We start from the raw sequence: 18,699 nt of genomic DNA on the forward strand, positions 1-18,699 counted from the left end.
CTCCTATTACAGAAGCTGCAGTGCTTCCAGTCCCTGTTTTCGCACACCAGCAACTGCTCTGTGCAAAAAACAACTCGGCAAACCCTGCTCCAAAAAACAGACCTTTAGCACTAGAGACAAAAGAGCTTCCTTGTGAGTTGTCAGTGCTATATTTAACCCCCACTACTAGTCCACATCAGATGGAGTAAGGCATAGCATGAAACACAGAAAGAAGGATGGTGAGAATAACTGTATGATATTTAAAGGTGGATTTAGTGCAATTCAAGGTTGAAAAAACAGATTGCAAATACTACAAGGGTTTTTTTTGCAACTATTGTTCTTTACTGCAAATGCTGCATATTTGTTTCCTAGCCTGTGTTATGGTCTAGCCAGGCAGAAAGAAGCCTGCTCATCATACCTGGGTGCATTACACAGAACTACCAGAACAGTATGGCTGCTCTGCAGAGGAGGATAAAACACACATTGGCACATGTCTACAGGGAGAATAATTTAAAGTGTCCAAGAGATTAGTTTTAGGACAACAAAAAGCCTAACAGGAGCATCTGATATTCTCTAGTTTAAGTCTGTCCACAAGGCTGACTTTCCAAATGCACTGATAGATTATGGCTTCCACAGAACCTGCACCCCATGGCTTGCAGCAGCTCAGCTGAAGCATCACCCATGGGTACTCACAGCATATCTATTTTTTACAAATCTTTAAATCACCTAGAGTCACCACTCTATTTGTGGTGTAATTTGGAAATTATGGTACAGACTTAGAACTCCCACCTTAAACTTGAAAATCCTTTCTTAAACACAGAGACAGTAAGCTGATTTGTGAAAGCAATATTGAAGAGTGATAGCACTTTTTTCTCCTCTGTGGGACCAGATCAAATTAACACAGGAAAAAAAAACCAACCTACATTCGTGAACTGCCTTAATTTAATGCACATGACAACTACTAAATTCAGGACTAAATAATTCAAAGAAAGGCAAAAACATCATGGTTTATTGATTTCTACACAACTGTATTGTTGTATGTATTTTTTCTCATTGTATAAAGTATATGTAAATGCTCTGAATATGCCCCTCAGTGAAGAGACTATAAAAAATGTCTACCATCTTAACTTGTCTTTCAAATACACATTCTCCAACTTTTTCAAGTACTTATAGGCAAGATAAGCCACAGCTAAAAAAACTTTTACTTGTTTCTTTTCTGTAGAGGTTCTTCTATTATATTCATCACCATATGAACTGCAAACCTACAAGCAGATTATGCCATATGAATAATTTCTATAACATATTATTTGTTCCCTCATCCACTGTTTAGACAGAAGCATCCATATTTGTTTTAAACTTTTCGATTCTGTTTCAAGGCTGAAAGGAAGGAATAGCTGGGGCTGAAGGGGGAGGTATGGTTATGTTAAAAAAGGAACAAGAAAAATCATACAAAAAGCTGAGCATCAGGAAAAGAAAACTTGATAATGGTAACCTAGGAAGTCTTCGAGGGGAAGTGGCAGACACACACAGAAAAAAGGAATATGGTCAACTTGTATGATCCTTAATCATGGTTATTTAGCTGATAACAGACAAGGGCTAAGCTAAAAAATCCCAAAACTGACAACTTCAGGAATAAATTGATCTCCACGGATTTCTCTACAGTGTGTTTGTTGCATTCTTCCCACACTCCCCATCCACCTTATTATATCAAGTCAACACCAAAAGTCAATTCTACATGGACAGACAAAGAGCTTTTGGTCACACTAAGAGCTAAATGCAGACACTACAACAGTGATAAAACTTGTCACTGAATGAATAAAAATTTCACCCCTTACATATGATCATCCTTGTATAAGATTCTCATTACAAAATATTTAGTATTCAGACAGATAAATATAAGGTCTCATTGTAGCCAGCACAACAAAAGTAAGAAAAGTATTTGCTCTGAAAAAAAAAAAATAATCTGAAGTAAATAAATTTGAGAACAATTGCTGAGGAAACATTCATAGTCAACCCTGATTTCCAAATAGCAATAAGACATCAAAGTGAACTGATTTGTCAAAGGTGATGCCAAAGGCCATAAATGGAGAGTAGGTTTCTTGAATTGCAGTTCTGCACTGTCTTCAAATGTCATTACTTTAAGGAAACATGGTACAACTCAACTGGTTTATTTATTTGTAATCATCTAAACTACTACAGGTTGTGAAGTGTGAATAGAGCACATCATATTTCCAGTGGGTGCTCATGCTCTGGATTTCAGCCTAATTGTTAGAGTTCCTTTTGTAGACAAAAGAAGGTACACTGTGAAATACATTTTCACCAGTCCCTATCACTGAGCACAATTTCTCTAGAATAAAGGTATTAAACTGAAAAATATGTACTTATGGTACTGTTATAGTATCTGAAATGTTTAATTATCTGAATGATAATTTAGCATGTTGTCATTTCCAAGGGTAATGAAATAGCTGTTAGCAACTAATGACCTGAAAAACAAAATTCATAAAATGAAATAGTTTTCAAAGGTAACCTGAAATGAAAAATAATAGTATACAAAGGAATAAAAGGCTTATGCAGTTGATTTGGAGATGTGAAACAAGGAAAATAAATTTCAACCCCATGAGGAATTACTGCCTAAATCATGTCTGTATCTCCAAACTCAGTAATAATACTGGTCACATCACATATCAACAACAAGATTTTGTTTCCAGATTTCAACTTTCTGCCAGATTTTTTTTTATTTTGGTTTCCTAATTCTCCTGAAAACAAACTCTTGCACAATGCCATACCTTTAATTCTATAGAAAAGGATGCTAAACAGATTTGGAGAGGGGTTAGAGAGATGGGGATAAAAGACTTAGATCAGAAGAAAATTAATTTGGCAAGAAATTTCAAGATTACACCTTCAAAGATTTAAATCATTCTCCAATGCTAAGGAAAGTGTGAGAAATTTTGCTCTGGTTTACAAGACAAGGACTACAGGACCTCTTCTAGTTCCAGTGCCTAAGTCTCAGCCTTATTGGTCCATTACTCTCAGATCTGCTTTCCCACTCTCTACCTATGGCCTATTTTGTTTTTATTATACTGTAAATGTTGTACTTGAAACATAGATAAGATTCAGCCAATTCAAACTACTGTAAATTAGAACTCAAGTCTTTTTTTTCAAGCAGTTTTTATTTTCTACCAGTTTCATAATATTCTGTAATTTGTCAACTTTATCATAGTTACATTTTCTTTATACATGAAACTGTTCCTGATAGGATACAAACAGGAGCGTTTTTTCAATTAATTTATAAAACCAGTTTTAGATATATAAGCCAGTTCTTCTCTATTTGAGTTGATTTTATTCTGGTTTCTTAATCAAAATGCCTTATATCAAATTAAATGCACTAGAGAAGAACAATATCATCTTTATTAACCAAATCTGTAATTTAATTTTTAAAAAATCAAGTTATTCTGACAAGAGCATTCTATAAATCTGTTGACTGTCTCTAATTATATTATTTCCTTAATTCTTCATTAATCAAGCTTGGTAGTGGCTGTTCCCTTATTCTGTTCAGAATTAAAGTCAAGATGACAAGCTTTTAATTAACTGTGTGATCCTGAGCCTTCATGTCAGTATTTTTAATGTTTGTTTTTCAAGTCATCTGGAGCTTTCCAGGACTGCTCCAGATTTTTATTTGAAAACAGGCAACATTAAGAGCCTTGAAAAGTCATTTTTAGATTTCTGGACCTACTTATCACCTGAGGTGTAACTTGATCTCCACTGCTGCTTAATATTCTCCTCAACTCTTTGTTAAAATGGAGGCTATTTCATTATCATTCCATACAAAAGCATCACATGGTCCATTCCCCCTCTCAGCACCAGCAGGAGAATTTACTGAGAAATAAAGTAAAGAGTGAAATTCACTCAGTTCTGCTTCATACAGTCTAGGTTCAAATTAGGTGAAAAGAGTTATTCTGCTCACTATTGAAATGAAACAAAGTTAAAAAAATAAAAAAGCAAACAAGAATCAAATAAAAAAATCCAAATATTTATCTAGCAAAAGAAAGTCCAAAGAAATGATGCCTGTGAGAACCAGGGCTTTTGGTAAGAACAACATGATATCCCTGTAATGGCTTTGGAGAGGGACTCATGGAGGGGAAGAGAAAAAATATTGAATGCATTTGGTAAATCTCATCAATATCCCCTGCCACAGCACTGGCTGCTGGTACTGCTTTCCACCCTTCCACTCCTGCTACTCACAGCTCTCCATATCTAATGCACACTACTATACCAAAAACACCAAAATAACTGAAAAATTAGTATGCTTCCAAAACACTTTAGTGCTGCAATGATCAGAGCAACTTAAAAAACCTTATTAAAATTTTCCCTGATTAATTTTTAATAGACTGATAAATGAAAATACAATAAAAGCTAGTCTTATAAAAGTTTATTTGTGTACTTACCAATTCTCAACTCTCACTATAAAATTAATATTGCATTCCTGAGCAGTTGAGAGACCTTAATTATGAAACCAAACTAAAGCATCAAACACACTAATCAATCATACTAAAAAAAAATAAATTATTTCAGCTGAAATAAAAAATAGAAGTCGTAGTTCAAAAAAAGAGCTTCAGTATTCTAAAAGGGAAAGATATCTCAACCTGCACTCGTGTTTTTAAGAAGCAGACAAAGACTAAAAATCTGTGAACATCAGTCCCCTAACTTTGCAGAAGCTCTATAACCAGGCTGTGAGTTATCTAGCCTGGGTGCACCCACAGTACTTCCAAGTGCTGCAATATGAATTATTGCCCACATCCATTCCTTTACAGCTGGAATGGGCACTGCGGATTAATGTACTGCAATATATTTCCTCGCCACAGACAGTGCTCCTCTCAGAACTGTGATCTATTGACTAGTTACATGCACTTTGGATAAATCATGATGGTTTCAGTGTGCTGTGACATGCTCTGCTCTGGGAAAAACCACCAAACAAACCAAGGTGAGGCAAGAGATGGAGAAATTGCTTGAGAGACAGGGGAGCTCTGTGTGGTGTTGGTAGCCACTCCTTTTCCTCCCCCTGCCTCTACTACAAAGTGAAGGGGCAAGTGAAGTGACCCTGTGCCCCTCACCAGAAAGAGAGCCAGTAACTTTAACCAAGGTCTTTTCCCCAAAACCTTGACTGACCAGTGTGCTGAGTGCCAATGACCACAACCATGTCCTGCTGTAGGTTACTCGTCCCTCCCTGCCACTCACAGCACTCACAATGTTCCAGGAAGAAAGTTTCAAGTTAGTGCAGAGGGAACTCGCAGCTGCAAGTACCATGTAAATGATATTAACAAGGCTGAATAGAACAAACAATAAAAAAGTTGAAAACTAATTTAGGGGAAGTTGGTGTATGAACTTGCAGTTTACTGCCAATTCAACTGAGTCATCAGCATTAAATTCCTTTGAAAAAGAGGATACCATGCTTAATTTACACAATCTGCAAGAACTTGGCTGGGCAGTCTGCCTGGTCTCATGCTAGGTAAGTCAGCTGCACTACTCCTTTCTCATGGATATAAGCATCATTAGGATTCTATAAGTGGTATGGGTATCTCAGCAGTGGAAAGTAGAACAATAAGCAGAGCATGGTTGCTGGTGCCAGATGATGGCCCAAATCAGATGGCTCTTCTACAGGATGGTTCTCAATAACAATTCTAGTATTCAGTCTTAATGGGAATATGATAAAGCTCCTTAGACCAGACTTTTTCCATTGTTTTAATATCTCCCTGCTTCACCTCCCCATATCCAGTTGGTAAACCTATATGGAACAAGACTCTGGTGCGTTTGGAATCTGATAGCAAGACCTTAAATGGTTCCAATTACTACCTGGCCAAAAGCCCAGAAACAGTCACAAGTGACAAACACATTTATAAAAACAACAGCAACTTATAAATATTGGTGTAATGAGGGCTCTTCTGGAACGACAAACGTAAAATAATTTTTAAAAGTATCATACTCATTTAGTTTCAAGTTGTTCATCTTTAGCTTATCCTTGAAATGCGTTCAAACAGTAAACAACAAAAATATGAGTAATAAAAACATAATTTAAGCACTCAAAATATATTCATGTTACCTTTGAAGCTATAGACTAAGTACATAATAATAATACTTTGAGAGAAATAAGATTAAAATTCTGCTCAAAACATGAAGACAGCTGTTTTCCTATAAAGGTAAATATTTTTCTCTGTCCCCATTAAAAAAATATGGTTGAAAATTATGCACTTATCTGTATTTTTATTAGCTTTTAAAGTTTTAACCAATTGCAGTTGCACTACTGCAAGGGACACAAATGAAGAGCACAGCTTATCTGTTCAGTGTTGTATTTCCAGGAGCCTCCTGTGATGTTGACTCTACCCAACTTTATAAACACATTGCTGCATATTCCAACATCCTAAATTCCCTTGTATAGCATACAGCAAAGCTTACAAATCCAGGTCCCCACCCTGAACCTGCTGCATTGTCTCTGCAAATGTAAAAGCCAACAAATACTGAGTGAAGTAGCACTGTACACATCCCACATCAGCACATGTAGATTCTATACTGCAGTGTCCCTCTCACTCCACTCATTTTAAAAATCATTTTCAATTTTTATGTAACCACAACAACACTTTAGCTCTCCAGATGGCCATGCAGAGTCACTTCTTCAGTGGCAACCTCTCTGGGGTCCCTCTGTTATAAATTCCAAGACAATGATCAAAAGCCTTTGAGTTTGCATTTGTTTTTCAATATTTCTCCATGCTTTGCTTCTCTTGTTTCTTAGAGGAGAATTCAGAAGTGTACTGTACTCTGTGTATACTGTTTTTGAAATTAATACACATGGAAACTGTACACAAACATTCTGCATTTGAAAAGGCAGCAGAAAGCATCCCAGCTCCTGAGCCTCCAACCGCAGGTGTTCATGAGCCTGCACTGCACGGCTGAACCAGCATCTCCTGCTCTTGTGCCTTGAGGCTGACTGCTACCAATATCAGGTCTCTGTGATGGATAATGATTTTGAACAATGAAATAACAATAATGACAATAGTAATAATAATAATAATAATATCATTGATAAATATTTTTTCTTTCTCAGCTCTGCTAAAGCTATAAAGGTTCCCCCCTGCCCTTACTCATTTCATAATCAAAACCAAAAAAGAATGAAAACACACAGCACTCTTTTCTCCAACTGTTTTACAATTCCTCATGCTTTTCTGAAAAATCACACCCTTGTGCTGAACTTCAGTAAAGTAGGAGCAAGCAATTCCACTGTGTACATATATTAAGCTCTGGACAGGCTGAACTATTGACCTCCTTTGCTGCTAAAATATCAGTTAATCATAAAACTGAGCTGTGAGCTGTTACTCAGAAGCAGCAGCCAACATAAGAGAACAACTTCTAATTTAGAGTTGAAAAAGCAGGCTAAGCGGACAATTTTCAATTATCACGTATTTTCTAAACCCTGCCCCTCTCCTCCTACCCCCTCAAGGGAAGCAAGGCAGTAATAACTCAGAGGATATGCTAGGAAGGACAACACACCCCAGAGCCACAGAAAACAGCTTTAAGGATTACTTCTGGTTAAAGTGTTACTCTCCGCCTTTTGTTTTGGTGTTAGAATCCAGGAGAAGTGAATAATCTGAGCAATGACCCCAGGCAAGAGGTGAAGTCAGAATGAAATAAAACTCAGGTGTCCTGTGAGGACCGAGGGGGAGGGAGTACCCTTCAGCATCAGCAGCTGAGAACACAATGCCTTGATCATATCAACATCGGTGCTGCTTAGAAGAGGAAATAACAAAGCACACACCTGGCTCTTACAGAGGATAATGTAAGAAAATAGTGTTTTGCTTCAGATGTTTCAGTCTTCAGCCATTTAAAAATACTCAGTGGTTTCATATGTTTGATTGCTCAGAGCTGTCTTTAATCACAGACTGATAAAACAACACATCTAACAAAATGCCTTGGCTTCAGCACAGGAAAGATTACCTGGGAAATGCCGAGTAGACAAACAGGCTGTCAGAGGACTTAACTAGTGGAAGAATTATCCCATCATTAAAGAACAATTTTGCTAAGCATTAGTGGAAACATTTAGTAAATGAGTCACCAGACACTAGTTTTGTTATGAGGAAGACAGAAAATGATCTAAATATCTAATAATAAAAGTGCATGTATGACAATGAGGTAAGTATGATCATCACTCAAATCACTAAGGAGTAGAATACATCTCCAGCAAAGCAGGGGACAACTGATCAATAATATGTTATTAAGAAATAGCATGAAATTATAAATACTGAATGAATTATGGGAAAAAAGTATTTTAAACTTCATCTGAAAAAATGTTGGTATTTGCTTAAGCATTAAACAAACAGAGGGCAGAATCCTAGCTTATTCTCATTATTTTTTCAGGGAGTTTGCTATTGCTACTACTTGGAGTGTAAACTTCAATCCTTACAATCTCATCAGATCAACATTCACTAATGCACACTTTTTAATCTGTGTAGAGAGCAGTCAAACTTCATGTTAAAAATTCATTTATTTCCCACTATTCCATCTGATACTGAGCAGATAATCAATTATAACTTACATCAGAATTTGAACTGGTATGTATAAAACTTATGGAAAGGCAAAATTGACAAAGAACATTGACAGAAAAGAAAGTATCTGTCTGAAAAATAAGTGAGCTTGTCAGAAATGAGAATTAGGAATAATTGAAGAAACTCCAGAAAGAAGATACTGCTGCAGAGATGTCATCTAATATAGCACAGTAAATCACCTGCCAGTCACTGGTACAATACTGGCAGCAGCAGAGACTGCAGCATGAGATATTCCATCATTGCCTTTGCCTTCTCTTATAAATCTTTGCTTTGGAAGAGACTAATTTTTATGTTTATAATTTGCCTTTTACAAGAAAAATATAAGTATATACAACCAAGAAAATCATATTGATGAGGACTTGGAGGTATCTATCAGAAGCCTTGGGAGAATACTGCAGAAAAGGAAGGTCTGTCTCATTTTCCAGACAGGTGAGGAGGCAGCAGGGCGTTCAGTCTGGTTCTGTTCCTGACTTATCTCTGATGCTGGCCAAAATATTTCAGTCTTTACAAACCCTTGCTTGCACACCTTCTTCTAACTGAAATGAGTTAATAGTAACAATTATTTGACTTCAGTTTAATGGAATAGAAAGAATCAGTCTTACTGTAAGGTAAACATCTTGAAATTTTATTATTATTAAGATAATGCTGTCACAGAAAGTTCAGAATTTTCTGCTCAAGTGTTTTTTTAATCTGCTTAATTTCATAGTGTATTAAATTGAGTTGAACATTTTTCTCAAGCCAGGCTAGATTTTGGAGCCTTACATGTGAGTGTTATGCTAAAAAAATATATATATAATTAAAAATAAAAACACACCCACAATAAAATTATTTTCCCTAACAGGCCTCTAAAAATATGTCACATAATTCATTATTTCCTCTCCTACTAACAATCTAAATTTACTCTGTCACAACCTGGGTAAATTAAGTTACATTTTTTCAAGTGCTGGAAAACAACCTAAACATTTCAATTTGTTAGTCTCAGCTCAGCCTCTTTAAAACAGAAGCAGTTTTCCAATTTCTACTTTTTCAGAAGAATGTCTAAACCAATTCTGTGCAAAAAACCAATACTTTAACCTTACTTAGATCTCAAAGACTGACACCCTAACTGAGATAGACACGTAGATCTTTCTACTTTACTGGAAAGACAGTCTAAATTATAAAAACAATCCTGAACTCCAAAAGATGCCTTAACTTTAGTCTTACCCCAGCTTTGTGCATCAGCTTCTGACAGTACTATGAACAACTTTAAAAAAGATTCGCTAATTTTCTGGAATTCATACCCACTGACCTAGTCTGCTAGAATTTCTGGCTTCTGATCCAGACCCTGATACTCTTCCTTAAGTAAACAAAATGAGCAGTCATCAATCAGAGATCTGCCTTCAACTTGTGGAAAAAACTATTTATATTTCTGATTCACATATGCATATATATACATGAGACATGGAAACCACATATATACATGAGACATGGAAACCTGAGACACCAGCTTGTCCTTCTGATTAATGCAATTTTGCTGATGGTTATCAGCACTCTTTGCTAAAATATAATACTGTGCCAACTTTAAAATACTGTCAGGCCCTAGAAGTCCTGAAACTAGGAGGGAAAACACCACAATTTAATTTATGCTTGTTTTCCTCACAGTCTGAGATTCAAATTTATAATTTTTCTCCCCTGCAACTATGAGATGTAGGTATTATCTTTCCTCTTATGAAAGCTGAGATTAAAATAACTTTAAGTAGCTTTAGAAGGAACAGCATATAACACAATTTGACAGTGCTTAATCTTGGTGCTGGCCACTCAGGGGCACTCTAAGAAACAGGAAGAAGACTGCAGGGCTCAGCAGTACATGATTTTGGTGATAGTAGTCAAAAATGTAGAAAAAACTCTATTTGCATTTTCAATTGTATTCTACAATTTAAAGAATCATAGAATATCCTGAGTTGGAAGGGACCCACAATAATCATTGAGTCCTACTCCTAGTCCTGCACAGGAGAGCCCCAAGAATCACCAACAGTGTGAGAGCATTGTCCAAACACTTCTTGAAGTCTGGCAGGCTTGCTGCTGTGACCACTTCCCTGGAGAGCAGCCATAGCTAGACATTTTAGTATTTGTATTATAGTTCTTGGAGATTCTGTCAGGCCATACATAACTGCTTGGGAAAAGACAAATTATGCAGAAGTTCACTACTTTATTTTTTTGCACTATTCTATTTCTTAAACATATCCTTTTTTCCCATGCAATTTGCTTTATGTGCAAAGTTTACTTAAAATGTAATTGAAAATATGAAGGTGAAGAAATATGACGGAGGTTAGGACTTTCCAGAAATCAAGAGGTCCCCTTCTTTACGTGATGAGAAGCAAAATGGTTTCTTAGATTTCAGCTTCCCACCTCCTAATTTACCCTCCAAGGGTTAGCAACCTAGACAATGACCAGGGCAAAGAGGACACAGCAAATTCTTACTGATCTGGGCTTTTTGTTAATTTCTCCAGAGCAACACTCACCGGCACATTTGGTCCTGGTGATGAGTGGTGGCCCCGGCTGCCCCGTCCCACCTTCACCCGGTCTGGTGAGCAGGACCCGGATTTCATACTCGGTGTCAGGGTCCAGGTGCCAGAGCTTGTAGGTTGGTGCATTGACAGCATGGGTCTCTGTCCAAGTCCCAGACGTCATCCGGTACTCCACTTCTTTCAGGATAATGGGGCCGTCCCCAATGATGGAGTTGGCGTTTAGCTGGATGAGCAAGTACGTAGGCCCAACGCCCAGCAGCTGCGGGGGTGCTATCGGCCGAGGCGGCTCTGCAGGGGAGACAAAAAACAAGCCAGAGATAAAACATAAGCTGGAAAACCCACTCAGAGGAGGGCTCTCTACCCAGGAAGTTGTCAGAGTTTGGTCAGCAAAGATTCCAAACCTCAGAAAAAAATTCAAACTGACATCAGTGAAGAAGAGCTGAGGAGAATTTCAGCTGATGGAAGTGGGTGGTACACAACTGATATCTGCTCAGTGCTATATTTTCCTTTTAAAAATCTCAGCTAGATACCACAAAATCCTGTCTGATTTATATATTGCTGCTGCTTGAGTTTTTTTTGTGAAAAAACTATGCTCATTTATATCATTTACTATACCAATAACTTGACATTTTCTTTTATTGACTGAAGCCACATTTGCACTTTCCTTATAAAAAGGACTGCAAGAGATGATACACAACCCCTGCACAGAATATTCTTAAAAATAAGTATCAGTGCAGTTAATCTGAAATCCACTGGATGTAGTTAGGGAAAAGGATACAGATGCCTATTACATGCATTTAGAATACTCAGAACTGAGCAAAGCTGCCAGGAGAATGACAAAATAAAAACATATGGCAACAACACATAATATTTTATTCTTTAGTAAGTTACTACTGATTTTGAAACGTGAATAATAGGATGTGAGATGTCTTTTGTCATCCCCTCTTCTCATCAGCTTCTTCCTGACTACAGATTTCAATGCAGCTGCAAAGTGAAAAAGATAATGACAGACCAAATGGGAAGCGGTGGTCCCCCCTACCCTAAGAAATGTTAACATAGAAACATTGCCTCAGCATGACTTATTTTAAGAAACAATCACAAGCAACAAGTATTTTTCTAATAAAATGAATTCAGTGATAAACATGGAAGGTTCATTTTCATTCCAGATGGCTCATATTTCAGCTAATTTGTTTCAGTTAATTAGGCAACAATGCTAAATTCAGAGCACACAGGGGTTTAACACAGCAGCGATGCAGAACAAATCAGCAACTCTGAGCAGGTAGAGGGGATCTCATGGCCAGTACATTAAAAATAACTTTTAAACCCAGACCATTAGATTTCCCTAGCAGGGGACCCTTACAGTCTACACAAGAGAAGTTAAGACACAGACACATTGCACGTACTCTGCCTCCCAGGGATGATCCCACCAAAGTCAATGACAGAACACATGGTAAGGAGTGGTGGACCTCCTTTGACATCCCATCTGCCCTGCATGGTGAAGTTCAGCTAATGACTCCCTGGTTCTGCCTGCTTCTCTATTTCCAGCAGCAAAGCTTCCCTTCCAGGTACCACAGCTTGCTCCAAACAGTGTATCCCAAACCAGCTCTATGAGTAACCAAGTTTCCCAGATTTTGGCACATATCTCTTGCGGGCTTTTTTCTAAATTAGCTGCTTCTCAAACTACTCCACAGTTTGGAGACCAGGAGTCTGTAGCTATGTCATAATGGCTGTAATGGGAGCTGAATTTTTCCTCCCAGAGTGGAAAGGTGAATGTTCCAAGGTGTTTCCATTTCTGCTCCAGGATATGCAAAACCATAGAAAGTACCTCAATTAATTATTAATGTTTTACCCTTCTTTGGCAATATATGTGCTTATGAATTAATTTAGATCCCTACCTGCATCAAAGCTCAGAAATGCAGCTGGGCATAATGAGGGCAGTTTATTTACTGTGGAGCTAACATATTAAATGTCAAACTAATGCATTCTAAGGTCAGTGTATAGCACTGAATATAGCAGAAAACATCATCACTGATGAGCATGATGCATTACCAACTCCAAGTTATAAACATCTAAAACATATGGCTATGTTTAGAAGTATACACTTTGATTAAGAGCACGATTATCACAAATAAAACCTCACATTAATGAGACCATCGCCTATTAAGTTTTTATGTTAAGAAGTAAAGCACATTCTTATATTAGCATACACATTTTGTTTTTAAGCTCTCGAGGCCAAGGAGACTTATTTATAAAGTCTCTCCCAGTTCCAATAAATTATGCATGAATTTTAATCAGTTAGCAAATGAACAAGTAATTGTTCTGCAGCATTATTAATATTCTTCATAATACAATATACTATCAGAACCAGAGGTGAGGTGCAACCAGAAATCCCAAAAGTACACTAAGTATCAACTGAAGCATGCAATCCCAATATACCAGGATAAACTATTCTGATGTTACCCAATTAGCTTTCTATTAATTATTTCCATTCATTATTCTATAACCACATCTCCAATTATAATTTGAAATCACAATTTCCTTTTGTATATACAGCAACCTGAAACTTTTACAGTTTAAAATTTGCCACTGATAGCTAAAAAAAGATAGAGCAAAGGCATTATTAATGTTCTGGTTGTGATTCCCATAGAAAATATCACACATATCAACAATACTTTTCTTTCAGTGAGTTTTAAAATAGAATTTACGTCCTTCAAGGAAGTATATGTGGCTGGATTTTTTTAACCTAGCAATCTGGGTCCACCTGTAGTAAATAATCCAGTTTCAGAGTGCCCCGAGAAGACAGTCTGCCAAAAATGAAAAACCTCTTATATGAGGCATGAAAATACAAGATGCATGAAAAGGTACCCTAAAAAAATCACCCTCTCAGAAGTTTGTTCTGGCTTATAAACAACACAAAAACTCAGCTTCAGTCAAGCCAGGTAATGGCTCAGATGTTCAGAGCCTGGATTAGAGGTAGAATTGGAGGAAGCTGAGGCTCACTAGGTACCCACCACAGCGGCTTACCTCCTGCCTGGCCCTGTCAATCTGCTCCAATGCAGGTGGCCCCTACTCAGATGCATTTTTTGGCTTCCAGTCACCTAGATCCAAAGCCAGGTGAGGCAGCATGGTGATGTCACTCCACCCTCTCCCTGCCCTGATCATTGCAACTCAACCAGAGAGCTGTGTCCTTTATTTCTGCCAAAAAGGACACACCTTCTTCAGTTATTATGGGGAGATATGGCTAAGGCACACAGTATTCCTAGCAATCAATTTTTCTTTTCTTTTTCTCAGCCATGAACTCTCTGTGAAAAGCCATAAGGTTCTAAACAATAATCTATGAAAAAATATTTCAACTCATAATTGGTTGAATTCACCAGATGAATCACAATTTTAAAAGGTATTTAAGACACACTAAAATGTTTGATCAAAGACCATGCATGGTGAGTTTCATTTCTTCCTTTGCTAAGCAGAAAATTTAAGATCCCTTATCCAATGTAACTAGTTTAATTACTGACTCATTTTCTGATTATACTTTTAGCCAGTGTATAAAGGTGTTAAATCTGATGAAATCCCTTCTAGTTTTCATCTAACATCTCAGAAAGACTATATTAAAAGACCACTTCTACATCTGCAAGACATTAAATAAATGAAAGTGTTTTCATGCATAACATGTTGCAGTATTTGGTCAGCTCTGGTTTTGACATAAAATGCCCACAGCTAAAGTAATAAAAAATTAAGACTGACATTTCATCAGTACTAAGTTCTCATTCTGCTGAGCTACTAGCAGTGCATTATGCTCACATCAGTATGTATATGACATTGTATATTAAATGCAGTGTGATATTTAGGCACCAATGACTAGAATAAGCATGCAGCTTCAACCCCCTCAACCAGTCTTCCTACAGTTAAGTGGTTGTGTCATATTTTTAATATGAAACATTGTATGCAAATAATTATGCACTCACAGGCCGAAGAAATCAACCAGAAAAGGTCATTATTGTTATTAGTATAGTAACTAATATACATAAATTTCCAATGTTCTCCAGTAACATATGCATACGATACTACATTGCCCTCCAAGATTAAACACTTCCTAAGTTTAAAACAAAGGAAGGTAATTTCATTTGTATGTTACTGGCAATCATATACTCTTAATGATCAATTCAAAGCAAAAAAAAACAAAACAAAACAAAACCAGAATTCTACAGATTGTTCCATCTTGGAGAAAAAGCTAATACTGGATGCATGCCTGATAAAATCTTATTTGTAAATCTTTTTACAAGAGCTGAGCATTAGATGTACCAGTTGCAAAAGACTCTTGCTACACAGCAGAAGGGTTTGGAGAGGTGGGGAGGGGAGGGCTGGTCACCACATTGCCAGAACACTCAGAGCAGGTGCATGCCTTCATCCACCCTCAGCCCACTCGTGCCTTGTACAGGACCTGCACACATTAATGCTGTGCAGGAATAGCCTGCAAGTCCCTCCACTCACACACACACTGTGCCTTCCCCCTGTGACTGCATGTTCAGCTTGCTCCGTGAAATATCTCACACCAAGCCATACACTTGGTATGCTGATGAGTATTAACTGCTTAACCTAATACACACAACAAGGGTAATCATAAAAAGCTTAATTTTTACAAGTATAACAAAGCATTCATTCATTATAGGAAACCCAACATCAGCCTCACCTCCCCAGAAATTAAAATTGATGTTTTAATTACACCAAAAGCTATCAAGAAAGTAGGCCAACCAAAAGAATATAAAGTTCCTTTAAAATGTCATAATTCAAAGAAACAAAAATATAAAGTGATGTAAATACAGCTAATACTGGATGTTTGAGGGAGTATAGCAAAGATTTCTCCACAAATGACTCAAGACTGACTCAGCTCCCACCTATATCAAACTCACTTCCTCTTCTAGGAAGATTTCTTGCAAAGCTTTTTAAGCATGTCTAAATGTTTCTTACAAGCTTTCTGGTTTTCTAGTTGAATTACAGTGAGGTTCAGTGCCTGACCCACACTGGCTATGCATAGTTAGAGCACAAGCATGAGACACCCAGGCAATCTGAGACACCCAAGGGGTAAGGGGTAGGTAAATCCCTGCTTGCCAGGAGCTGGACCTGTACAGAAGTGTGCCTCTGCACCGGGCTGATTGCACATGGATGTATCATGGCAAAGTTGTACCACAAGACCCATGGCATAAGGGCAGAAGGGCATGGGGAAGCAGGGTGTCAATTCCTTGCAGGAGCTACACTGCTTCAGTACTCTTTGTGTAAGATCACATACTGCTCTAGAGATTTGTGTGTTTTAAAAAGTATTGAAATCCCCAAGAAGTATAAATATTTGTTTAAAATTTGGAGAACATGAATGACATTTAGAAGAAAAAGTTATGGCAGTCAAGTACTAGCAGGGAAACAACATTCTCAGTCTTAAAAGCTGGTTAATCCCACAGAAAAAAGAAAGAAGTAAGAAGATGTAGTGACCAAAAACTTAAATTCAAATAGAGTAATTGAGCCACAAATGGAACAATGAGAATAGAAACTGAAGAACAATAACAGTAGGGAATTCTGCATTCTCTTAATTATAAGTTGTGGGGAAAACAGAAGATGTTTCTCATACCTACGCCTCTGAAGAAGTACAACTGAAAGAAATTATGCGGTCACAAAGCAGGTGACAAAATTAATTATGAACAGTTTGAAAATAAAAACAAACCATGGAGGCTTTGAGCCCAAACACTGTTTTTTATTTTTTAAAAATTTTTTGTAAAAATCATTCTGCATGCGGCATATCTTTTATACAGACTAGAAATATTTCATTCAACTCTCCAAAATTATAAGGAAGTACTGCTCTGAGAGGGGGAAAAAACCCATCAGAATTAAAGACAAATAAGTTTATTTTGGACTTGGCCTGTCTGCAAGAACACCTGGCTGTCTTCTACAGTGATAGCAGCCTGACAAGACCTGTCACTCCTCAGCACCAATACAAGGTGTATTAACACAAACAAGGGACTTTGCCAACTAAGGGGAAAGCATTACAGAAAACAGTACTTGCCTGATAAGAAATTCCTCTGCTCAGTTAAAAAGCAGGTTAATGCAGAGGATTGAGGGATGCCAAGCTGAAAGCACAGACCTGATGAACAGCAGAGGTATCATGAACCTTAAAGTCACAGAAAGCCTCTGCAGTTTATTTTTAAATTTCCAACAAGATCTCAAGTTTTCTCTTTCTGTGCATGTCAGACTACACTCACAGCTGAGTCTGTCACCCTATACACTCCATCTCTAGTGAGCAGTTTGGTCCGTAGTGGTTTTGCTGACTAACACATAGAAGGCAAATAAAGAACCACAAAACTCTATGCTCTGAATAGTTTGTGCAACCCATTGAGGACAATTCAGTAATGGGAGATGAGCACTCTCCTTGGCTTCTGAAACCTAGGAAATGCAAAAAGACCAAAACTCCCCCCCACAAAGCCAAAAAAACAAGAATGTGGCATATTTTCTTTTTTAGCATTATTAGAAACACACCTCTAGGTCTACATTGCTTCAAGACCTTCTAACTACTGATCAGACTTCACATAGCAAGTTCAATAAACAAAGTTACATCAGGACAATATTAACTACTGAATTCATAGGTGCACCCAGCCTTAGGTGAGAAATGCTGCCATTAGGGACTTAGCTCATGGGATTCTTGCCTGCACACCACATAGTGGTACTTGCTTTTCTCACCTCAGTAGCTCTCCTTGTGACAAAGGAGAAGAATAAGTGCAAGCTTATTCTCAGCCAGACATACTATACATCAGCTACATAGATTACTCCTGCCCAAAATGCATCTGACAAACATCAGAATAAAGGAGGATGAGCTTGACTGCTGGGCAGGGCACACTGCAGAGGCTGCAGGAAAGCACACTTTCTTAAAACATCTGCAACCTTCAAAATAACTCACCTGAGAGAAGTTTTACAATCACCTCCACTACTGCAAGACCAAATGCTGCTGAGAAATTAACGCAATGAAAACCCAGCCAGCTGCAAGCTCTCACAAACCTTGGCCATTTAACTAATAATTCTCCAATCCATGGCTTAGATTTTCTCTTTGTTCATAAACTCAATTTACCATTTTTTTAAAAATTTGTTCCTTTTTTCTTTTTTTTTTTTCTCACAGTGGACAAAAATGTCTCTCTGCTTATCAAGTTCAAATCATTTTAACAGGTGCATTCTTTTTCGACATTGTAATTCTATGTACAATTCTATGTTCAATTTACAATTCTAACAATTGTACATTGTTAATTTTTTTTTTTCTGACAGGAAAATTTATATTGCTCCCATCTTTGTCTTCTACAGGTAGCTTGGAGAAGGCACTATATTGATGAGAAAGCAGAAAGGACTTTTTCTTAAAAATAACTAACTTTGACATATTACATCATATAATAACTTCTTCATGTAGAAATCAGTAAGCTTTTACAGTAAAGTGTTCCATATAGCTACAGGCCTGTCTTTATTTAAAAACAAACAAACAAACCAAAACAACAAAAAAACAACCCAAAGGAAAAAACCAAACCTAACTCCAACACAATCAAAAACTAATTCCAACTTATCTCAGCTGCTGTCCTGTGACCATAAGTGATGGT

General features: G+C 37.3%; 1 protein-coding gene across 12 annotated transcripts in view; it reads right to left on the bottom strand.

Annotated features, from left to right (window-relative positions):
* PTPRK (protein tyrosine phosphatase receptor type K) overlaps positions 1-18,699 on the bottom strand; it is a 382,447-nt gene that overhangs the window by 149,443 nt on the left and 214,305 nt on the right. For all 12 annotated transcript variants that reach the window (XM_086877038.1, XM_086877024.1, XM_086877026.1 and 9 more), the window contains exon 7: positions 11,072-11,365. In XM_086877038.1, the coding sequence (XP_086733164.1) occupies positions 11,072-11,365 (294 nt within the window). The remainder of the gene's footprint in view (positions 1-11,071; positions 11,366-18,699) is intronic.

This window comes from Cyanistes caeruleus, chromosome 2 (genome assembly GCF_971803275.1).
Source record: "Cyanistes caeruleus chromosome 2, bCyaCae1.hap1.1, whole genome shotgun sequence".
In the NCBI taxonomy this organism is placed as follows: Eukaryota; Metazoa; Chordata; class Aves; order Passeriformes; family Paridae; genus Cyanistes; species Cyanistes caeruleus.